Source organism: Argentina silus (assembly GCF_951799395.1).
Source record: "Argentina silus genome assembly, chromosome: X".
Classification (NCBI taxonomy): domain Eukaryota; kingdom Metazoa; phylum Chordata; class Actinopteri; order Argentiniformes; family Argentinidae; genus Argentina; species Argentina silus.
Window position 1 is genome coordinate 38,617,038 of NC_139653.1, and position 22,500 is coordinate 38,639,537.

The 22,500-nt window shown below is 46.6% G+C and overlaps 1 protein-coding gene across 3 annotated transcripts in view; it reads right to left on the reverse strand.

Annotated features, from left to right (window-relative positions):
- The window catches only part of rsrc1 (arginine/serine-rich coiled-coil 1), a 102,013-nt gene that overhangs the window by 2,057 nt on the left and 77,456 nt on the right, over positions 1-22,500 (reverse strand). For all 3 annotated transcript variants that reach the window (XM_083695510.1, XM_083695508.1, XM_083695509.1), the window contains exons 7-8: positions 15,038-15,109; positions 1,736-1,842 (exon numbers count right to left, since the gene is read on the reverse strand). In XM_083695510.1, the coding sequence (XP_083551636.1) occupies positions 1,736-1,842; positions 15,038-15,109 (179 nt within the window). The remainder of the gene's footprint in view (positions 1-1,735; positions 1,843-15,037; positions 15,110-22,500) is intronic.

Consider the following 22,500-nt stretch of genomic DNA (forward strand, 5'->3'; position numbering starts at 1 on the left):
TAATCTATAACATTTATTTTTTAAGTACCATATTCTGCCTTATGATCTCACATTGCATCACAGGATGTGCAAGCATACACAAACAAGGGCACACTCCTGCATGAAGGTATACAGAACTAGATGCAGTTTTGTGTTTGTCCAGCAGATGGCAGTGGAAGTATGTATCTGGCACTCAGACATTAAGCCGCCTAAACATCACTCTAGTTCTATAGAGTACTCTGGTTCTTTTTAGAGGTGAGTGAGTGAGTGAGTGAGTGAGTGAGTGAGTGAGTGAGTGAGTGAGTGAGTGAGTGAGTGAGTGAGAGTGTGTGTGTGTGTGTGTGTGTGTGTGTGTGTGTGTGTGTGTGTGTGTGTGTGTGAGAATGTGTGTAATCATTTGTGCGTGAGCGCCAAGGAGCGACCGTCATTTTGGTATATCCACATTAAATGCGATCAGGATAGATTAGCAAAAATAGCAAAACGAGAGATGAATGCACAGCCAAACAATATAAAACCCTCCTGGATATTAATACTAGCCAGCTAGTTAACTAAAAGTTAGATTTCATACCTATGATTGACCAAATTGGATGTTGTGCATCATCCATTTCCCTCCAGAATCCATTAACCTATCTGTTAATGCTTGAAAATATATTTTTCCAAGGTCATATAAACTAGTTTAAACTGTTCGTGTGGTGCAACGTGTCTCAAATAGAAACAGTTCCTATATTAGTGCTGCGGCTTGCAGACGCAACATGCGCAGATTAATACTCCCCTTAAACTTCTGAAATGGATTTATACATCCCAAAGAACATTTATACCAAATGTGGTGCTTTAATCAACCGCGTAGAGAGTTAATGATTTTTGGATGCTAAGGAACCGGACTACCTCACCCCCTCTGTCCTCATAATTTCCTCAGAGTGAACTAACCAGGAGTAGATCTGCTGATGTGAACTAACCAGGAGTAGATCTGCTGATGTGAACTAACCAGGAGTAGATCTGCTGATGTGAACTAACCAGGAGTAGATCTGCTGATGTGAACTAACCAGGAGTAGATCTGCTGATGTGAACTAACCAGGAGTAGATCTGCTGATGTGAACTAACCAGGAGTAGATCTGCTGATGTGAACTAACCAGGAGTAGATCTGCTGATGTGAACTAACCAGGAGTAGATCTGCTGATGTGAACTAACCAGGAGTAGATCTGCTGCTAACTGAGTGTTTATTAGAGACACTGCTGGTATCTAACCCTCTGAGATTCCTGAGCAGCACAGGGTCGGGACTCAGCCCAAGGAGAGACAGAATGGTGGTGGTGGTGGTGGGGGGGGGGCGGGGGTTCTTTCCCTCCCTTCCTCTAATTGTCCCCCCTCTCCCAGTCCTCCCCTCTGATCTGGTCTGGTCCTGTCCTGTCATCTAGACCACTGCTCCATGTGTCACCTTTTGTCCAAAGACCTACAGAACAGCTAATCTAATTCCTGCTCCTTCTGAGACCGTAGCATTTCAATAATGACTTCTGTGCCTGCGTCTGCGTTGGCCGAGAGGGGCAGAGGGGGAGAGAGAGAAACGGGGCCCACTGCCGCTGCTTTTGTGTTGGCTCTCCCGCTTCTGTGGTGACGGCAGATGGAAACGCGGCGGTAGGAACAAACGCAGGAACCAATCAGCATTGAATAGGAATGTTAGATTTGGCCTGAGTAGCTGCCTCAGGACAGATAGACACTGGGGAGGGAATCCAATAACAGGAGAGAGAGAGAGAGGATTCACCTTTACACCGTCTCTGGATGATTTGAAAGCTTGTGGAACAAAGGATTCGCTCTCAATGGCCTCGATGTCCTTTATCCTTCTCACTTGTTCCTCCAGAGAAGTCCCCTCTGAGACACACACACACACACACACACACACACACACACACACACACACACACACACACACACACACACACACACACACACACACACAAAGGGAAAGAAGTAGGGTTTTGGAGAGAGGTGAGCATCTTACATTTAGGATGGTTGACAGCAGGATTAGTAGTGATGCTTTTTGACACCTGGCTAAAAAAAACAATGATTCACTATTGCAAGCCTCTATCTAGACAGGGACAGACAGGTTAGCTAATGTAGCCATTAAGGTGAATTAATTGAAGTAAATACCAGGGAATATCAACTGGAACATAACTTCCTTCCTTAAATACCAGGAATGCGCCAACTAAAACAGGGCCGTAAAAATAAGTGCTGTAAAATTCGGTGTATAGTGTATTGTCTAAATGTGAAACTATTTAAGAGACTTAAAAACAGTCCTTGGCGTAGGAGGAAAAGCACGTATGTGTGAGTGTCTGAGGCGAGCAACAGGGACAAAACAGACAGAGCGAGTCTGAATCATTCTTTAGCTGTCAATCAATCTTCCCACTGATCAGTCAATATTCATCTCCCACTTACCTCTCCATCTATCCTCCCCTGCACTCTCCCATCTCTCTATGTGTCAATCTTACACATACACACACACACACACACACACACACACACACACACACACACACACACAAATCTCTCTGTCAATCTATCACACACTCCTGTCTAGGCTTGCCATCCATGTAAAAAGGCTGCTGCATTCGAGTTACCTGACAGGAAAGCACAGATGCAAGCTGTATCACGCAAACAGGCAAACACACATACACACACACGCACGCACGCACGCACGCACGCACGCACGCAGGCACTCCAGTTGCTGCTAATGACAGGGTTTGATTTCATCCATTGAGAACTGTCACAACAGATCTTCCTGGGTCGCCTGTTTAATGAATAAATGAATATTTGTTCCGGTTTTCATTTGGTTAGCGTTAGCGCTAGTGTTACAGCACTCTCATCATCTGCCTCAATCTACTCTGGGTTTTATTATATGCCTATATCAAACACACACTCTGGCTCTCTTACACACACATCAAAAGCACAAGCACACACTTCAGGTAAGAGTAGGACAGTAGGAGGGAGACATAATGTAGTTCAAACAAACTTAGTTTTGATTTATATTTACTTGGAGAATTGAACAACTGACTGACAACTAGAATTAAGCCTTCATCCATGACAGTTTGTCAGTCTGTCTGGTTGAGTGAGGAGAGAGCGGCAGAAAGAGACACAGTGCCTCCAGAAATAGTTATTACCATGAACGAGCAGCTAGATGGATAATCTGAGCGCCGGCCCAATATCCTCCACCAGACTGTGGCCTGTCCTTCACATGACAACCATCACACTAGGCCTGTGTGTGTGTGTGTGTGTGTGTGTGTGTGTGTGTGTGTGAGTGTGTGTGTGTGTGTGTGTGTGTGTGAGTGTGTGCGTGTGTCTGAATGGGCCAAAACCCTCCTCTGGTCAACAATTAATGACGATTACCCCTCCACTTTCTCCTTCTTATCCTCTGAGCTAACAGCCAAAAGGAGACCCCCCCCCCACCACACACAGACACACACAGACACACACACACTCCCCCAGCCTATCTGCCCAGCTCTATCACTGACAGCCCGTCGGCAGGAGAGTGGACGTCCGCGCAGCAGGAACCCATTAAAGACTCAGACTCTTTGACAAACACATTATTGGTAGATAAAATAACCCCCATATGCTGTTTGTCAGATGTCAGCGGAGAGAGATATGTATTTCATAGGAAAATCTAAAATAATGGACTTTGAGAGAGGAGGCCTGCCGAGCTACAGACAGAGAAAAATCAATACCCGGTCCGGCAAGCGCTCTCGGCAGCCCCGGAGGTCAGAGTTGATATTTAATATTGACACATTATCTGGCAAATTAATTTAGCGGGTCGACTCAATTGTCACCGCATTAGAAGCTCTTTCTCTGTCAGTGGCGAGAGAAGGACAGAGAGAAAATAGAGAGGCAAAGAGAGAGAGAGAGAGAGAGAGAGAGAGAGAGAAAGAAGGGAAGAGAGAGAGAGAGGGACGGACATAGAACAAGACTGGACTAACAAAGGCTTCCAAGTACAGCATGTACCTGACAGTTAAATGTTAGTCTGTCCTAAGTGTCATTATTACGAGCATGCTCAGGGACCCAGGGAGGCCTTCAAACAGGAGGATCAATAGCATGGCTAATATTGACACCTGATTCATCTATCATCCCCGAATTTGCTCATTAACGTTATTGCAATGGCTAATGATTGATCCGTGGGTGGCTGTGTGTGTGGATGTGTGTGTGTGTGTGTGTGTGTGTGTGTGTGTGTGTGTGTGTGTGTGTGTGTGTGTCTGTGCATACGTGTGTGCGTGAGTGAGTAGGATGGGAAGAAAACTCACTTGCAAACTCATTACCAAAATTAGTCGGACGGCATCCTGATGAGCAGCCTGGAATCAATATTAGATTGTTGCTCTCTAAATAGCTGTTTGTCCACTTCATTGATTACAGGGAAGAGAGAGAGAAAATCAAAACAAGCAATGAAGGGAGATTTCCTGAGTGATCCGAGTTTAGCCAGGACAGAGAGAGCAGGCGAGAGGGGGGGTGGGGGGGGGGGGGGGGGGCTGTCTCAGTAACTGTCTCCTGCCAGCAGAGGGGGCTGTGAGACAGCAGATTTCCAAGTGCTTGTGGACCAACCGATGGTGTCTTTATAAACTTGACTTTGCTCCACAGTTTGTCAGTGAGGAACAGAGCAGGATATATGGCTGCTGCTGATTAATTCCAGTAATTGAGTGCGCTACGCTGCCAGCTAAATTACCACGCCGCTTGTTGTGTGGAGAGAAGATAAATAAAGGGGAACTAACTGCGTGTTGTATGGAGGACGGGCACAAATGAAGGTAAATTATAACAGTGTTCTGGAATTACACTGTAGAAAAGACAATAAAACGCAATAGAGCGCTAATGAATGTATTAAAATGAAGGCAGGCAGGCGGGCAGGCAGGCAGGCATAAGAGGTGTGATTGAGCACCGTAGTGAAGGATACAGCAGGATGTCTGATGTACTAGGGATGGTGCTGCTGTGGTCCTATTCTCTGCCCTACTGTATTATGTGCCTTGCACACCCCAACCACTACAGTCTCCCTCCTATCTGCTCTTTAATAAAATAAAACAAAACAAAAAGATGGAATGTTAACACAAATGAGAAAATGCAGGTCTTAGTGCAAGTAAATAAAACACACATGCAGACACACGTGCAGACACACACACAAACACACAGGCAGACGCACGCACGCACGCACGCACGCACGCACGCACGCACGCATGCACGCACGCACGCACGCATACTTCCCTGCTGTCCCGGCCGCAGTAAGTGCCAGCACCCTACCCCCGCCCCTCTCTCTCAGCAATGAGGATGTGTAATTCGATGCTCAATTTAGGCCCTGTCTCGCAGGAGGTTTTTTGCCTGCTAATTGATAGAAATTAAGCCATTAATCAAGGCAGTAGCCATCATTCAACCCGGAGAAGATGAATACAAACTTTCATAATAACCACCTTCCCCATTTTAGCGCTCATTAGCATTAATTTTTAATGCAATTATGCTATTCTTTTACGCTGAGCTCATAAATTACGTCTCTTTTGTTGCTGGCAGGTCTTGTAAAAGCTCCAGTAATGCTCTGTAGTCTGATCTTTAAGGCAATTACTGGCTTCTTCAGTCTTTTATCTCTCTGCATCTCCAATAACCCGCTCTCTAATGATTTATCTCTGTAAACCCCCACACCCCCTTGGCGATGCACCAGCGGCCACTGCATCCACCCCCCGCCCCCACCCCCTCCCCAGCTATCCAGCCAGCCCTGCCCACTTCCCCCACTACACTGTATTTACAATCTTTAGCCATGTCTAGTTACCACTTCATTAGCGTACGTGGCTAATGGCTATATCAGCTGTGTGCCACCTCTGCCCACCTCAGCACCCAGCTACAGAGCATCTTCCTCTGGCATGTCCCTGTGGGTCCCATCTACCTGTGGGCTGCTGTTGTTTATGTAACCCAGGGTTAAGTCAACAGTAAACACTCAGAGGCTCCGCTTCACCCAGTGCTGGAGGCACTCAACTAACACATCCTTACCACATCAAAGTCTGCTTCCTTCTATCTAGAGGCCTAAACAGGTTGTTTCATACCGTACATCACAAGGAATACATGCAAACTACAATAAAATAACACTCCTTTTAGTTGTAAAATATCAATATCTATTTATGTGGCTCATGCTTATCCAGAGTTCTCATCAAACAGCTAACAGTTCAACTACAAAAACAGTATAGGAGGCCTATATTTATATCAATAGAGAGAATGTTTTATCAGTATTGTCATTCATCATTATCATCATTAGATTACGCTGTGCATCTCCAGCCCAAATCAGAAGAGAAAGGTCTAATACACAGCACTGTTCTTAGAGTGTGTGTGTGTGTGTGTGTGTGTGTGTGTGTGTGTGTGTGTGTGTGTGTGTGTGTGTGTGTGTGTGAGTGTGTGAGTGTGTGTGTGTGTGTATGTGTGAGAGAGAGAGGCTCATGGTCAGGTAATAGTTTTAGACTGCATTGATTAGGCTGCTGACAGCTTCCCTTGCTAGGCCTGAGAATGCATCAACTAGCTAATGAGCAGCTATTAGCACCATTGATTAGCTGATTTCAATTGATAGCTACCAGGGCAAAGCTGCACATCAATATTTGCATAACTAATACCCTGCTGCAGCCCCCGGGGCCTAGAAAGACCAGAACTCAATGGGAAGGAAGGGAGAGTGGAAGAGAGAGAGAGAGAGAGAGAGAGAGAGAGAGAGAGGGGAAACACTGGAGTTCTTGGTGTGTGTGCGTGTGTGCGTGCGTGTGTGCGTGTGTGCAAGTGGATCACACTGGAGAGTCCCTATCAGAGCGGTAACTAATCCATCAGATATCAGGAGCTGTCTGTCCAGGGGTGTGTGTGTGTTGTGTTGTGTCAGTGGCTCACACTGTGTATGCGTGTGTGTGTGTGGGGGGGGGGGGGCAGCCTGAGCCAGATGTCCCAATCTTGTCCCAAGGGGGTGTGTGTGTCCCCATAAACTGGGGGACGCCCAGTGGCACAGCAGGTGGCTATGCTTGTCTAATGATGCTGTGGCATCACAGGATCCCCATGAGACCCTACATCCACCCACATCCATACAGCCCCTCATCAAGGGCCCCACCACCGCCACACCCCCAAATAGAAGACACGGCCTCATCCCAATCTGTACACGTGCTACGCCTCCTTATCTCTGAGTCAACTGGTCTCTACGGACCCCTCATCCATGACAGCTTCATCACTGTCATACAGGGACCCATACAGAGACTCCCCAAGGCCAACACTCACTGACTACCACAGCACCTTATACGACACACAGTAAACTCCATGACTACATACTGGATGACAGACAGTCCTCTAGTCCTATACCGTACCAGATGACAGACAGTCCTGCTGTCCTACACCGTACCAGATGACAGACAGTCCTGCTGTCCTATACCGTACCAGATGACAGACAGTCCTGCTGTCCTATACCGTACCAGATGACAGACAGTCCTGCTGTAGCAGGGCAGCTGAGGACACATGGTAGCCGGCCCTTCTCCCCCCTCGCCTGCCCCCAGTTGACCCCTCCCACTGATCACCATCTCCTCTCTTCACTCAATAAAGAACCAATCTTGGATTCATTTCCCAAACACAAACCTTAACGACAGGCAGACGACATAGCCACGCATCCAGCACTCCTATCTCTCTCCTGTCTTTCTTATCTCCTACAACATCTCATTCCTCTCTCTCCTTACTTCTCTCTCTCTCTCTCTCTCTCTCCTTAGTCAACCTTAGCTTTCAGTCATATTCTTCTACACTTGTTTACGATAGACCCTGGAAGTAATTTAGATGAATGAATGTATTTCTTATATGTATAGATGTATGGCGTAATTATAAGGCCTCTGTGTACAACCTAGAGGTCACCAGCACCTATTCCCTCTTCTCCACCTTGAACACAGTGTGATAGAGGTGTTGCGTTAACAGGTTCACATCATTAAATAATTAAATCTATTTCTATCATACATTTATACATTTTAGATTCCAAGTATGTGCATCATAAGCTGTCCAGCCTTCAGCCCTTGTCCAGAGCTCAGTCTCGCTGGGTGGCTTTTGACTTGGCGTTGGGGGGGGGGGGGTAACCAAGGCCAGGTGTGTGTGTGTGTGTGTGTGTGTGTGTGTGTGTGTGTATGTGTGTGCGGGGTGGGTGAGTGTTTGCAGATGGCTCATGTCTGTTAAGCATCAGAGAGTTGTATTAAAATGTATAGCTTTCATAGCCTGACCAGAGACGTCTTCAAGACCAGACCATCTCTCTCTGTGGGCCGGGGGCACTGGGGCCTGTAAGGCTGTGTAGAAAGTGTGGACGGAACTCTTAACTATCAATTTTAGCATTTCCTATCAATTTCCTTCCTTCCTGGATGATTCAAATGTAACTTTAACACAGTCAAGTTTTATTGTTATTATTGAAACATGCAGTGGATATTCTTTGCAAGACATTTGGTTTATTGATGTTTATTGATGTGTGTGTTTGTGTATGTGTGTGTGTGTGTGTGTGTGTGTGTGTGTGTGTGTGTGTGTGTGTGTGTGTGTGTGTGTGTGTGAGAGAGAGAGAGAGAGAGAGGGGAAAAGTGCATTGCTCTCCACTTTCCTGTCCTGGACTGGTCAGCAGCTCTTTCATGAACAGCTCAGTAATGAGAGAAACACCCCAACAAACTAATTACTTAATTGGAGCAACGTCTTTAAAATGAAAATGATGTCATCAGAATCCAGGAAAAAGAAGAGATTTACTAATGACACAGGCACTGGTGACCTATAGCCTTGTTGACATCCAACCTCCCCCTCCTCCCCCAACCTCCCCCCGTGGGCTCGTAATTGATTTCTCTTTTCTCTCTGCGCCTCCCTGGTGTGTGTGTGTGTGTGTGTGTGTGTGTGTGTGTGTGTGTGTGTACAGCCTGAGACATCCAGCACCAATAGCACTCGTTTGGAGAGTCTGATCCACAAAAGTAAAGGTCATGGCCGCCTGTGTGTGTGTGTGTGTGTGTGTGTGTGTGTGGGGGGGGGGCAGGTGGGGGGTAATTAGACACAGTGCCCCTACTGACCTCTGTCTTAGTCTAATAAACGTAAAGTAGTTTAATATATTACCTTACTGTTTCCCTGCACTTGCACTTATTAAAGGAAGGACGACAACACAACGTCATTGATATGTTGTGTGTGTGTCCGTGGGGGTGTCCATGGCAGGCCCCTTCATGACCTTTCCCCTCCAAATGTCCCAGTGTCTCACCCAACTGCAGCCGCAACCCGCCCCCCATAACAGGCCCTCGAGTCTGGGACCACCAGCCCTGTCTTGATGAGGTGTGAATGAGCCCTCCACCCACACACACACACACACACACACAAACCCTGTCCCAAGAAGCACTCTTTCCCACACTGAAACCTGACCACAATACAGGCCTCCAAAACCAAAGTCTTCAACACAGTTAACACAAATATACACACCAAAAATTACACACACAAGCATTTCTCACACTCACACACACACGAAGTGGGAGCCCCCTCCTGGTTCCTTTATGAACTCTGTCTGATGATAAACCTTATGAGGGCCACATGGTTGTGACAACCAGGCCACACTACATGCACACACGCCAAATCCAAATGCATGCGTGCACACGCGCACGCACACACACACGCATGCACACGCACACACACACACACAGCTCAGTGTGACCATGTCCAGACACAGCATCCTTCCCAGTACAAGGGAGTTCTACCTCTGCCTCTAGACCACAAGATACATAGGCTACACCCTAATTTAGACTATTAAAGAGAAATTATCATACACATTTTAACAAACACCATTTAGATTATTACAGAAGACTAAATGTTAGCATTGTGTTCAAACGCAAGAGGAAAGAGACCGGGATACACTGACTCTTTGAGGTTTGAAATGTACAACGATTAGGGTGACCCGTAAAACGATTACCGATTGACACGGTCGACACAGGTGAAAGGGTGCTGTCAGTCATCCATCCACTTGACCCGTGCCATGCACGCGCCATCTCTGCGCAATTAATCTAGGCTATTACTGGAATTGGTGGACTCAAATCAAACATTCCCGCTAATGTGTGGCTACACCGTGCACGCGTCTGGTCGCGTCCCTATGCTGCCCTGGTGACAGCCGCGCGGGGCCGCATCACATTATCTCGCAACAACAGGGGTCGTTCCGGGGTTAGTAGAATTTGCCACGCTCCGTTCCTCCCTGAACCGCTTGGGAGGTCACCTAATCACCCACCATGACGTTCCAATGGGGAAAAAAATCAACTTTAAATTTGCGGTGATGAAAAATCAATAAAACAGTAATTGCTTGGCTTATCACCGAGCGAGGGAACACATTGGGAGGAGAAGCCTGGCGTCCGTGCACAGATCTGGCTGCAGCGCGCGGGGTTTGGGGTTCAGTGGGCCAGGGCGGGAAAAAGGTCTACGCACGATAATTAAATCTTCTCACACTGATTTTCTGCCAAATTTATTTCCCCAGGGCCCATAACTCTGATTCAGTGCTTACAAGCCAGGCATAACTAATCATTTCAATGTGGCGAACCACGGACGTGAATGGAGAGAGAGAAGAAAGGAGAGGGGACGATTCAACTGGGCGACACAATTCAGTTCCAAATCAAAATTAATTTAGGGGAGAAACAAATCTATGGTATTTAGTTATACATGTAGGATGATGCTGAATCATTTACTCTGCTAAAAGAGCGTTTTATTGGAAATAGCCTATTGATAGATGTTGGCCTGTAGATCTAGGCATTTTGGCCAATGCCTCTCTCGCAAAGGAATTCCCTATGCGCAGCAAAATCTTATTTTTTTTAATTCGTGCTACAAATAAAAACCATAAAACCGGTGAACTGTCAGTACAATATTCCTCAGCACGCTCAATATTATTGTGTTGAACATAATAACGCAACAAATAAGGCGATCCATCACAAATAACGACAAGCGATGATTTCACCCCAAGATCAATATGAAATCAATACAAACCAGATTTTCTTACATCAAAATCACTGTAAATGATTTCCCTTCAGAGCACATAAGAGTACAACAGTATCCCCTGCCTCCAGCGGTCTGATTGGGGGGAATTAGGCCTGCAGAAAAATAAAGCAAGCCACAATGGGAAGCCTGTAGAGGTAGTCTAGCTTAGTAAGGTAGGTAGGCATTAAAGTTGGCTACGCGACACAACATTGTAAATAGGCCTATGCTATGGCCATTTGTTGATGTAATTCACGAAAGCTTAGGCATATCCCTGTTTGACGTAATGTAGGGAGATAATCAACACCAGATCCGTTATGTTTACCAGGTGCTGAATTTCTACGCTTGTCCTTCAAGTAGGCTAGCGGTGGCAGGAACCGCCGGTAATTAAAACATTTAAAGCAGCGCGAGCCCCCTGCGCTCCCCGGGTGTGATACCGGGGGTCACGCGCCTGTAGATTCTAATTTGTGCGTCATTTGTATTCATGACAGGCGCGTGCTAAATATTTAACAGCAGTCCGGTAGGAGTTTGTATTGTTGGGCTTCGAGGTCAAATAATTTGATTTCCAGGCAGATTACATTAAGCATCAATGTCCAACCCCCGCTCTTACTCTCCTCTAATTTCCTGTCCTTTATTACCATCAAAGATATCAACGGAGGGGTAGACCGATTACAAGTGCTTGTTATCAACGATCCAGGACTATTTATTATTTTCGATTAGAATACGGATCACTTGGCTTATTATGAAGCGTGATCTAAGGCGCGCACACTTGCGCTTATGCATGGCCACTTTTACGCACACTGTAATAAAAGCTTGAGCGAAATTCTGCGTTTGACAAATGGTTTAGTAAAGCATATAATCACAGACTTTAATAAAACAATATTAATACAAACGCTACGAATGAAAGTGATACTACAGGAAGCTCTAATTAAAACTGTGTAGAACATGAAATGTAGCCCATGGGCCTATACCAACACACACACACACACGCACGCACGCACGCACGCAAGCTCACGCACACAGTAAAATACATCTCTGCTGGTTTGGGCTTTCTCTCCCTTACTGCTATTGCTTGTTTTGTCCTACACGCGAGGCCAGAGACGAAGTCCAGACATTTGCCTCTTTAGGACGGGGATAGTGTGGAGGGGGGCCGGGAGCGTGATTGACAACAGAGCTAGTTAAACGGTGATGAGGTGTTAATGGATGCGGGGTCGCGAGAGGGGGAGAAACCCGTCTGAATATTTCATGGCTATATAATTCCCGAACACAGACACACACCGACAGGTACACACCGAACCCGTGACCCGTCCTACACACAGCGTAATTAGGAAACAGTTCTCTCGTTTTAATGCCAAAAGAGCAGAACGTAGTATATATTCCCCTAATGATATGGGTTAAAAAGCTATTATATGTCTCATTAAAATATGTGATCTTCCAATCTGGCCGCGGTCTGGGGTGATGGGGACAGAGCAGCATAGCCTACAACTTAAATACCATATAGGCTACCATCAGCTATGCTATAAAACCCAAGGAAAAGCAGCCGTTTGAGTTTATCTTGTCGACTAACATCCAGGTGCAGCGATGATGACGGTCTATGAGTCTTTGAAGAGGCATGGTTGCCCGTGGGAACGGTAAGGTTATTAAGCATTTGACACTCATTTCCATATTGACTGCTCGGTGTCGCCACTGTCCTCCCGCTCCTCTGAACAACCACACGCGTGAAAAGAGGATGAATTAACAGTCTTAATGAGGCCCAGTTTGATCTCCGCGCACACACACACACACACACACACACACACACACACACACACACACACACACACACACACACACACACACACACACACTCTCACGAACACCTGATTCATCTGCACCTTCTCAAATCATTACCCTAGAGGACTAGTGGGGAATAAAGCAACTGATCTATCCCCCCTCTCTCTTTCCTCCCCCTTTTTTTCCTTCCTAATGTTTGTTTTTCATTTATTATAACACAGGTACATTCCCTTCAGTGTAAGTGCAACAGCTGTGCACAGAGAGAGAGGATTAATATGGTGCAACCGCACGGCCAAGCATTGAGACAATAAAGAGTCCCTGGATCTGAACCTCCTTTCAGGTGGCTTGCAGCCTGTATCGGAGTCCCTGATGGACACTGAGCCAGTGTGCGTGCATGCATGTGTGCGTGCTTGCTCTGGTCTAGACCATTGTTAGCTAAAACCATTCTGAGCTAAAAACCAACCTATCTGAGAACATACAGTCAAGACAGGAACACATAGCGGACATGCATTGCTGCTCTCTCTTCCTTAGTTTTCTGCTCCAGAACTATCTGGCCTTACACAGAGAGACAAACATTCCTTTCAAGTTGAAACTACTTTGTTAAATGACGACAAGGAGGCCAAGTATTGATCCCTGCTCAGGATGCTCTCCTGATAAAAACCTTCTATGCTGAGGGCCAGCAAGCATGGTAAAACACCACCGTATAATAATAGAGTGAATATCACAGCATCAACATGAATCAAGCATGGTTTCGATTAGGCTGCTAGCATTGTTGGACATGAATCTATTTGTGCGTGAGTGTAGGAGGTATTATCCTCTTCCAGCTTCTTTGTTCATTTTGTTCTTTTCAGAGGTTCAAGCAGAACTTTCTAGTTGGGGTGAACTGTGGGAGCCCCAGTGGGAGAGATTGGGAGACCCCAGTGATCTGATGTTTAATACCAGCCCACCTCCTCCATGACACACACACACACACACACGTAAAAGCCCACTGAGGAGCAGGGCCTGTAAGGGGCGGGGCTTGCTGCATGACGCCAGCTCTCTGTTATTGGGCGTCTGGAGAGGCTGCAGGGTCAGCAGGCCCACTTTGAACACACACACACACACACACACACACACACACACACACACACACACACACACACACACACACACACACACACACACACACACACACACACACACACACACACACACACACACACACACACACACACACAAACACACACACACACACACACACACACACACCGTGCTCAACCTGCTATTTATGTACAGCTCCAAAGAGGGCCAGGAATAAAACAAGCCTTGCAGCGCTCCACAGCCAGAACACGTTACTTAATAAAACGGGAATGGTTGGAGTGAGAAATGAAGTGTCTTTGAGCTGAGGGGAAAAAAGTCAATTGATTCCAAAAGGCGAGATTACAGCGTGAACTTTGCTTAAGAAACCTACTTGACTGTGAGCTGAGCAGTGTAGCCTCAAGCTACACACTCACTCAACACTTTGGCAATGCCTTTACTGAGAGAGAGAGAGAGGGAGAGAGAGAGAGAGAGAGAGAGAGAGAGGGGGGGGGGGGGTGGAGCAAGAAAAATGAAAAAATAGATTGGGAGAATGACGGACAAAATAAAGGGTGAGATAGGAGAAGGAGGGAGATTGAACTCAGAGAGCAGAGGAGGTTTGCAGGGCTAATTACTGTCTGATGGCTGTGTTTCATTTGGCTAAAAGGTCAGAGAACTTTAAAGGTCAGACAATGTCCTGCTGAACCCAAACCTACTAAACTATTAGAGAGAGAGAGAGAGAGAGAGAGAGAGAGAGAGAGGCACAACCCTGGAACACAACACCTACATGTGCAACAACTGAAATATATAATATAGCAAAAACACAGAAATCATCGTCATAGCAATTTGAAACAGCAATGTGCACACACGCACGCACGCACAAATTAATGTCATTATCCATCTGAAGGCTTTAATAACTGCTATCCCTCCCTGTTGCTCCACAGTAAGTTGCTTCTGATTTAATTTGAATATAAGTGCCGAGATGCTGTGTGTGTGTGTGTGTGTGTGTGTGTGTGTGTGTGTGTGTGTGTGTGTGTGCGTGCGTGCGTGCGTGCGCATGTTGGTACTGAGGTAAGAGGTACTGGATGACAGGATGAATTTACTACTTGCACATCCAGCACATTTCTACCCTCAATATGTAGTGATACTATTTTTCTGTATGTATATTTTCAGCTGCCACAACCTGCTGTGGAATTGAAGTGTTTAACTGTGACTCTAGATTTCAACATCACTGAGATCATGTTCCAGGAAGCATGTATATCACCTTCATCCATCCTCCTCTTGGCCTCCTCCTCCTCCTTCTTCACCTTGGCTCTCAGCACCTCGTCTGTCTTGGCTGGAAGAGAGACAGACAGACAGACAGACACAGACAGACACACACAGTCAGACAGACAGACACATTCGAACAGGCATACAGAGAAAAAGAGACATGAGAGATACAGTACTGATGGGAAAATAATCCATCTCTCCTGGTTTACCCATAATCCTCACCTGCACTGTAACATGTTTTACCCAGAATCCTCTACTTCTACAGTTATGTGTCGTCTCCCAGCTGTTTATTGTTGCTATAATAACTCAATGATTTAGGAGAAATACTGAAACATGGAAGAGAGTGTACACATCTTTCATCAGCCATGTAGACTCTGCTCTTTCTTCTTCTTCTGCCCAAATAATGAAGATGTTAACAGAGATGAAACAATATAGAGCGGGGTATGGCAGGACTATCAATATAGCCTGTAAATTAATTACATCTCTGCTCCAGCACATCATTTATATCACAGCATTAAGCCCTCTGAGGAGCCATTCTGCCTTATTGCTATCTGCCTGCCTGATGAGTGAGTCTCCAATAACATTACACCTAATGAGCTGAAACTTTCACCAACGGGAAGGGAGAGGAGAGGAGAGGAGAGGGGGGCACTGCTTTGCAGGACTAATACAGGCTGAAGGTGGGTGGAAGTGTTTGTTTGTTTGTGAGTGAATACAGGATGTTGATGTGAGAGCAAGACAGTGGGAGTTTGACTGAATGTGTGTGTGTGTGTGTGTGTGTGTGTGTGTGTGTGTGTGCATGTCTGAGTTTGACTGTGTGTGTGGGTATGTGTGTGTGTGCGAGCGTGTCTGAGTTTGAGTGTGTGTGTGTGTGTCTGTGTGTGCATGTGTCATGCAGGCCATAGGTTGTGCCTCTCTCCCTGTGACTCGGCTGGTGTCTTTGTTCAGTAATTGGACATAGACAAAGCTCCTGTCACACCCCCGCCACGCCTGGTTAACTCCCGTAAACTCCCGCCACAGTTTGAGGTTCCACATCTCTAATACAACCACTCCAGGAGGATGGCTGAACCCCTGACTAGCTCCCTCTAGTCACAGCTACTAGCCCATCTCCGCTTCCCTACAGTCTCCCCCTCCCCTCCAGTCACAGCTACACAGGGGGACAGAGATAGGGGGAAGGAAAAGAGAAAAAGAGGTGAAAGTGAGCGAAACAGAGAGAGTCTGATTTGGCTTCTTTTTGTTTGCTTGTTAGTCTTCCTTGCACCCCCCCTTCTCTTATCCTTCTGCTTCACACTCTCTCTCTGTTTTGCTCTCTCCCCCTCTGTCTCCCTCCTTCTCTTTCTCTCTCTGTTCCTCTATCTCTCCAGTGCACCGCTCCAGGCGATAGCAGCAAATCAAACTGTTTATCCATCTCTCATCTCCTGGCTGCCTCACGGGGCTGCTGCCCCCACAAACAATGAGAGAGGAGGCCTCACAACACAGCCTGAGACACACACACACACACACACACACACACACACACAGTATATACAGATATTATGTGGATATCAGTGAGTGTGGTGGGCATTAGAGCAGGTATATTTCTCTGCCATTTAGCGCCTCCAGTTGATGGTCTGGTAATTCTGTGATGGACTTTTATTAAATTAGGTAATAAAACCAGAGTGTTTGGGCTGGTAAAGTCTTTCACTTCATTTCCACTTCGTTCCGTCGTGGCTGCAAGGCCTCCGTGAAATCAGATTGTCATTATTAGATACGTAATTACAGCTGTGGGGCCTAGGGCCATGCAGGGAGGGAGGGAGGGAGGGAGAGAGAGAGAGAGAGAGAGAGAGAGAGAGGGACATGGGGGGAGGGCAAGAGAGAGAGGGGATAGGAGGCAAGGCGAAAGAGAGAGGGGAGGGGGGGGGAGAGGCAGAGAGAGAGAGAGACCCCTTCTTTACAGGCTAGATTAGCAGAGGTTCGTTAGGAGGTTATAATGTAATAAGGTTACCATCAGGTGGAATAGGGCCTGCTACATTATCTGCCCTGAAATGTATGTTCTCTGTGTGTGTGTGTGTGTGTGTGTGTGTGTGTGTGTGTGTGTGTGTGTGTGTGTGTGTGTGTGTGTGGAGCATGGTGGGACCATGCAGGCCGCAATAATAATAAAAAAGCAGCAATGTTGAATGGCCCAATCAGATTTATCAGTTCTAGCTACAGCGGAGCCACTGGCTGCCACACCAGTAGTTCTCTGTTACTGAGCAGAGAGGAGCAGTCTGAAGTGGGCTGAGACCCTCAGGGACAGTATGCAACAGATACAGCAGAAGAGGGGTTAATATGTTTACAGACAGATAAGCCATTATCTCTAGGGCTGAGAGGAGTTATTAAAACCAGGCGAGAGGTATTACAGTTAAAGAGTGAGATGAGAAGGTTATTCAACATAAAGAGTAAGTTAGGGAGTCATTATTTACAGTGAGAGAAGTTATCTTATTACACAGTTCATCAGGTTAGAAAACAACAAAGAAAACAGCAGCCAGCCCACAACGTGCAATCTTGTGTGTATTAAGTGTGTGGAGGAGAAACACTGGTGTATTCAGTTGAGAGATACGCAGAGAAGAAGTGTGTGTGTGTGTGTGTGTGTATGTGTGTGTGTGTGTGTGTTTTGTGTGAGGTTGGAGGTTACCGTCATTAAGAGTGAATGAGACAGTTACAGTAGTTTCCTATCAGCAGGGCTCAGAGGCATAACCAGCCCCCCGCCCTCACCAGAACCACCCAATTCAGACCCTCCTCCTCCCCAGCTCCACCCCTCTACCTCTCCTCTCCTCCACTCCATCTTTCCATCCCGTCCCTCTGCTCCAGCCCTCTCTCCTCTGCCCCTAGGCCTCTCAATCAAACCAAACAAATGCTCATCCTGCTCCTCTGTGATTAATTACTCAGGCCTGAATATCAAACACCCCCGTGTGAGGGGAAGGGTCTGCTGCAGAGCACAGTGCCCAGGGAGAAGGAGGAGAGGGAGCCAGGAGGGGGGCTAAACCTGCCTCCTACACCTCTCCCACAACCATCACCCCCACCACCCCTCAACAAACACACCTCTAACCGCCCACAGATAGAGGGGTCCAGGGGGGAACAGCCCTCGATCCCCTCCTCCCCTCCCCTCAATCTTCTATTAGACACTGGTTGTGTTTGACCCCTTCACTAGTGCTGCTGTCGGGGAGTGTGTGTGTGTGTGTGTGAGGGGGGGGGGGGGGATAAACCACAACCATGCAGTCTCTTCACTCTCTGACTACAGAACAGTGAACCACACCAGCTTAACCATAGACCCCCGTTACACACTAGGTGTGTCTGTGTGTGTGTGTGTGTGTGTGTGTGTGTGTGTGTGTGTGTGTATCTGTGCCTGTGTCTGTGTGTGATTGTGCTGTGTATGGGATGGGTGTTCTCTCATCCACATGCCAATCAAAGTGGATCTGAATGTCAGGCAGAGAGGGAGTGATATATCAGCCTCATGCCCAACGACAAACAGAATATTAGCAGCAGCGCCGCACGATTGGAAAAATGTCCCTTCGAATCAGCAAGGCACTTTACACTGAGGCACAGCCCAGCCAGGCAAGAAACACACTATACACGAGACATAAACACACTTGGGGGAGGGACAGACAGACAGACAGACAGACAGACAGACACTAACACAGACAGACAGACAGAGACAGACAAACAAACAGACAGACAGACAGACAGAGACAGACAAACAAACAGAGAGAAGTATATAAACTACAGTCCCTGTCCCGTTCCAGGGTTTGTGCATCGGAAGGGTTTGTGCGTCGGAAGATGGGGTCATTGTTAATTGCTCATTGGTATACCATCCTCATTACATTCCATGCATTACAATAGCTGGCTTTCCACAGGGCTTAGTCCAGGCGTATTCAGTGCTGAAGACTCAGGCTTTTTAGCCTCCTCTACCCCCCTGGTCCATATGAGGCCAAACAGGGCTAGGGACGCAGTTTAGAGGGAGGGCGGGATATTCTTATCATCCAAGTGCTTTAGTTAGCTAACAAACTCAGTAGGTCGCAAGCATAGTCCAAGTTTGCTTACTGTAACTACACAATTGAATGGATTTGAATACCTCTTTTTACAAATAGAATTGACATAAAGTACTTAAGTTACCAGAACCTGTTGGGAAACTGGAGGATTTGATGTATTGCTAGTGTTGCCATAGTTCACCACATTACAAACTGGATAATGTAAACAAACTGGAGATCATACGGGGCGGGAGTAGAAAGCCCAACTGTGGAAATTCAAACGGGCTTGTTCACTAGGCTCAAAGTACCGTGGCTAATGAGCCCATCCTCTGATTTCTACCTCCACCAGCCTCTCCTGATGTAGATAGTGTTGCTACAGTCATGTATGATGAGGCCAGGAGGTTACAGCTCTCTTGAGGGCAATGCCAACACACACCACTAGGTGGCACAGCATACAGACAAGACAAGGACGCCACAGGCCTCAGTGTGTGTGTGTGTGTGTGTGTGTGTGTGTGTGTGTGTGTGTGTGTGTGTGTGCGTGTGCCTGTGCGTGTGCCTGTGTGTGTGTGTGTGTGTGTGTGCGTGTGCCTGTGCGTGTGCGTGTGCGTGTGTGTGTGTGTGCGTGTGTGTGTGTTCATGCACGGGGCCTAAGAACATGAAGTCTTATTAAAACCAGTTTCCACCTTAATTGTAAGGCCCAATTCACAGCATAGGGATTTAGGGCTGTGCATTAATTTAATTGTACAGTTAAACAATGGATGGAACAACACTGCAGATTATTTGATAAAACACTGATGATATTGTGTATTACTGTCCATCTCAGAGCTCTATACTTTCAGTGTTCAGTCTGGCTGGCTGGTATAGTGACGCTATATGTTTTCTAGATAGAATCTGAGCCCTGATAAGCAGACAGAGACTGAACCATCTACTCTTCAGGAGAGGGTGCTGTAGCCCGTAGCTGCTACTATCTAGAGGATTTAATGATGGCCATGAAATATTAACAAACAAAACAATTAGACAGAGATATCTTACAAATTCAATCAATTATTCATGAGACATCGTCTCCCAGGCTTGTTTCTGCTTCCTGCTGTATTCTTAGCAGAGAGCATCAATTAGAGAAGCACTGTGGTTTTATACCATCATAATGATGAATGATCCTGCCAGAGCAGCCTGTCTACTATAGATCTACAGTCCAACCAGTCCTGTCTATTATAGAACTACAGTCTGACCAAACCTCTCACATCACTTCACTCTGAACAGAAAAGCTCAGGTTCACTCTCTCAGACATTTGACAGCAAATGTCCATATTAAACATTGGGTTAACATCTCGAATGGAAGATGCTACTGTTCTAGGAGCCTTTTCTGCTAATGCTAAGTCTGTATTAGAGCTGCTCTGTCCATCCAGGGCCTAAGTGTTAGGGTTACCCCTTTTACCTCCACACCCCAGGGCGCAGGCCACACCACCGAGCCAGAGCCACTCTGGGCCCTCCCACACCCACTGAGCTCCACTATAGCCCTCAGCTCCCTCCATACCTCCCTCCCTCCTCCACTCCTGCTTCAAGAGCCCAGGACCAAGGCCCCCCTAGTACCACAGGCTGGGGGTCTAGGTCTTATATCCTGGGGGCAGAGCCTTGCATAGCAGGATTAAAGGATGAGCTACATACAGTTATGAGTGTGTGTATGTGTGTGTGTGTGTGTGTGTGTGTGTGTGTGTGTGTGTGTGTGTGTGTGTGTGTGTGTGTGTGTGTGTGTGTTAGAGAGAAACAGAAAGGGAGAGTGAGAGTGTTTGTAGTGTGTGTGGGGTAGTTCAGGTTAGAGCCACAGGTCCATCCACCTCCCCTCCACAACCAAGGGCCGAGGGCTTCCCATGAATCCAGATTTTCACCACTGGCCGATAGGACATAGAGGCCATGCCCCTTAAGCCAGAGAGGCTTCTGGAATATGTAAGGAGGTCCACAGGGCTTTGACCGTCAGCGGGAGATGACCATGCAGACCATACAGAGCCCCAAAGAGAAACTCACTCACTCACTCACTCACTCACTCACTCACTCACTCACTCACTCACTCACTCACTCACTCACTCACTCACTCACTCACTCACTCACTCACTCACTCACTCACTCACTCACTCACTCACTCGACCTCTGTGGCTCAGTTGGTAGAACATGGCGCTAACAATGCTTAGGTTGGGAGTTCGTTACCCGCTGGGACCATATATACTGAAAAATGTATGCACTCACTGTAATGTAAGTCGCTTTGGATAAAAGCGTCAGCTAAATGGCATATATATATATATATATATATATATATATATATATATATATATATATAGAACACACACACACACACAACCTAGCCACATATATACACTCACCAAACACTTTATTAGGAACACTATACTAATACTGGGTAGGACCTCCCTTTGCTCTCAAAACAGCCTCAATTCTTCGTGGCATTGATTCCACAAGATGTTGGAAACATTCCTTTGAGATTCTGGTCCATGATGACATGATTGCATCATGTAATTTCTGCATTTTTTTCAGGTGCACTTTCAAGCTGTGAATCTCCTGTTCTACCACATCCCAAAGGTGTTCTATTGGATTCAGATCTGGTGACTGGGAAGGCCACTGAAGGACACTGAACTCATTGTCATGTTCATGAAACCAGTTTCAGACGACTTTTGCTTTGTGACATGGTGCATTATCATGCTGGAAGTAGCCATTAGAAGATGGGTAAATTGTGGCCTCGAAGGGATGCACATGGTCAGCAACAATACTCAAATAGGCTGTGGCATTCAAGCGATGATTGATTGGTATTAAAGGGCCCAAAGTGTGCCAAGAAAACATTCCCCACACCATTACACCACCTCCACCATGAGAAGGTGTACAGGTGTTCCTAATAAAGTGTTAAGGTGAGTGTATATATGCTCTGACTAAGAGAACTATGGAAATATCTAAATATCTATCAAACACAGCCTTCTCTGTGTATGTGTTAATATGTGTTAACACTCAAGAGGATTGCTCTTAGTGAGATAGAAGTGTTTCTAATCAGAGCTTTACTGAGATGAGTGGACTGCTGCTGTATAGATTATAATAGTGCGTTGTATATAGAAGAGGTCTTGAAAGGGCTTTATGGAGAAATACATAATTCAGAGATCAGAGAGTGAAATATTCAGAAGGGCTGGGACACTGGATGACACCTCTACCCTCTACCCTCACCCTGGCTATGTCTCTGTATCACACTCCTCTCCTCTCCCCCTCTCCTATACACTCTCTCATCCTATTTCTAACTCTCCCTCATCCGTCTCTTCCAACCCTCTCCCCTGCTGTGGCAGAAGTCTGTCTCTTTGAACGGGTCCACTGCTGGGATTAGGAGGGATATGGGTGGGGGTGGGGGGGTGGGGGGTGGGGGGGGTATGTGTTGCATCTAACATGCTGTGTCTATATCTAAGCATGGGGTGCTTCCAGCCAGTAGT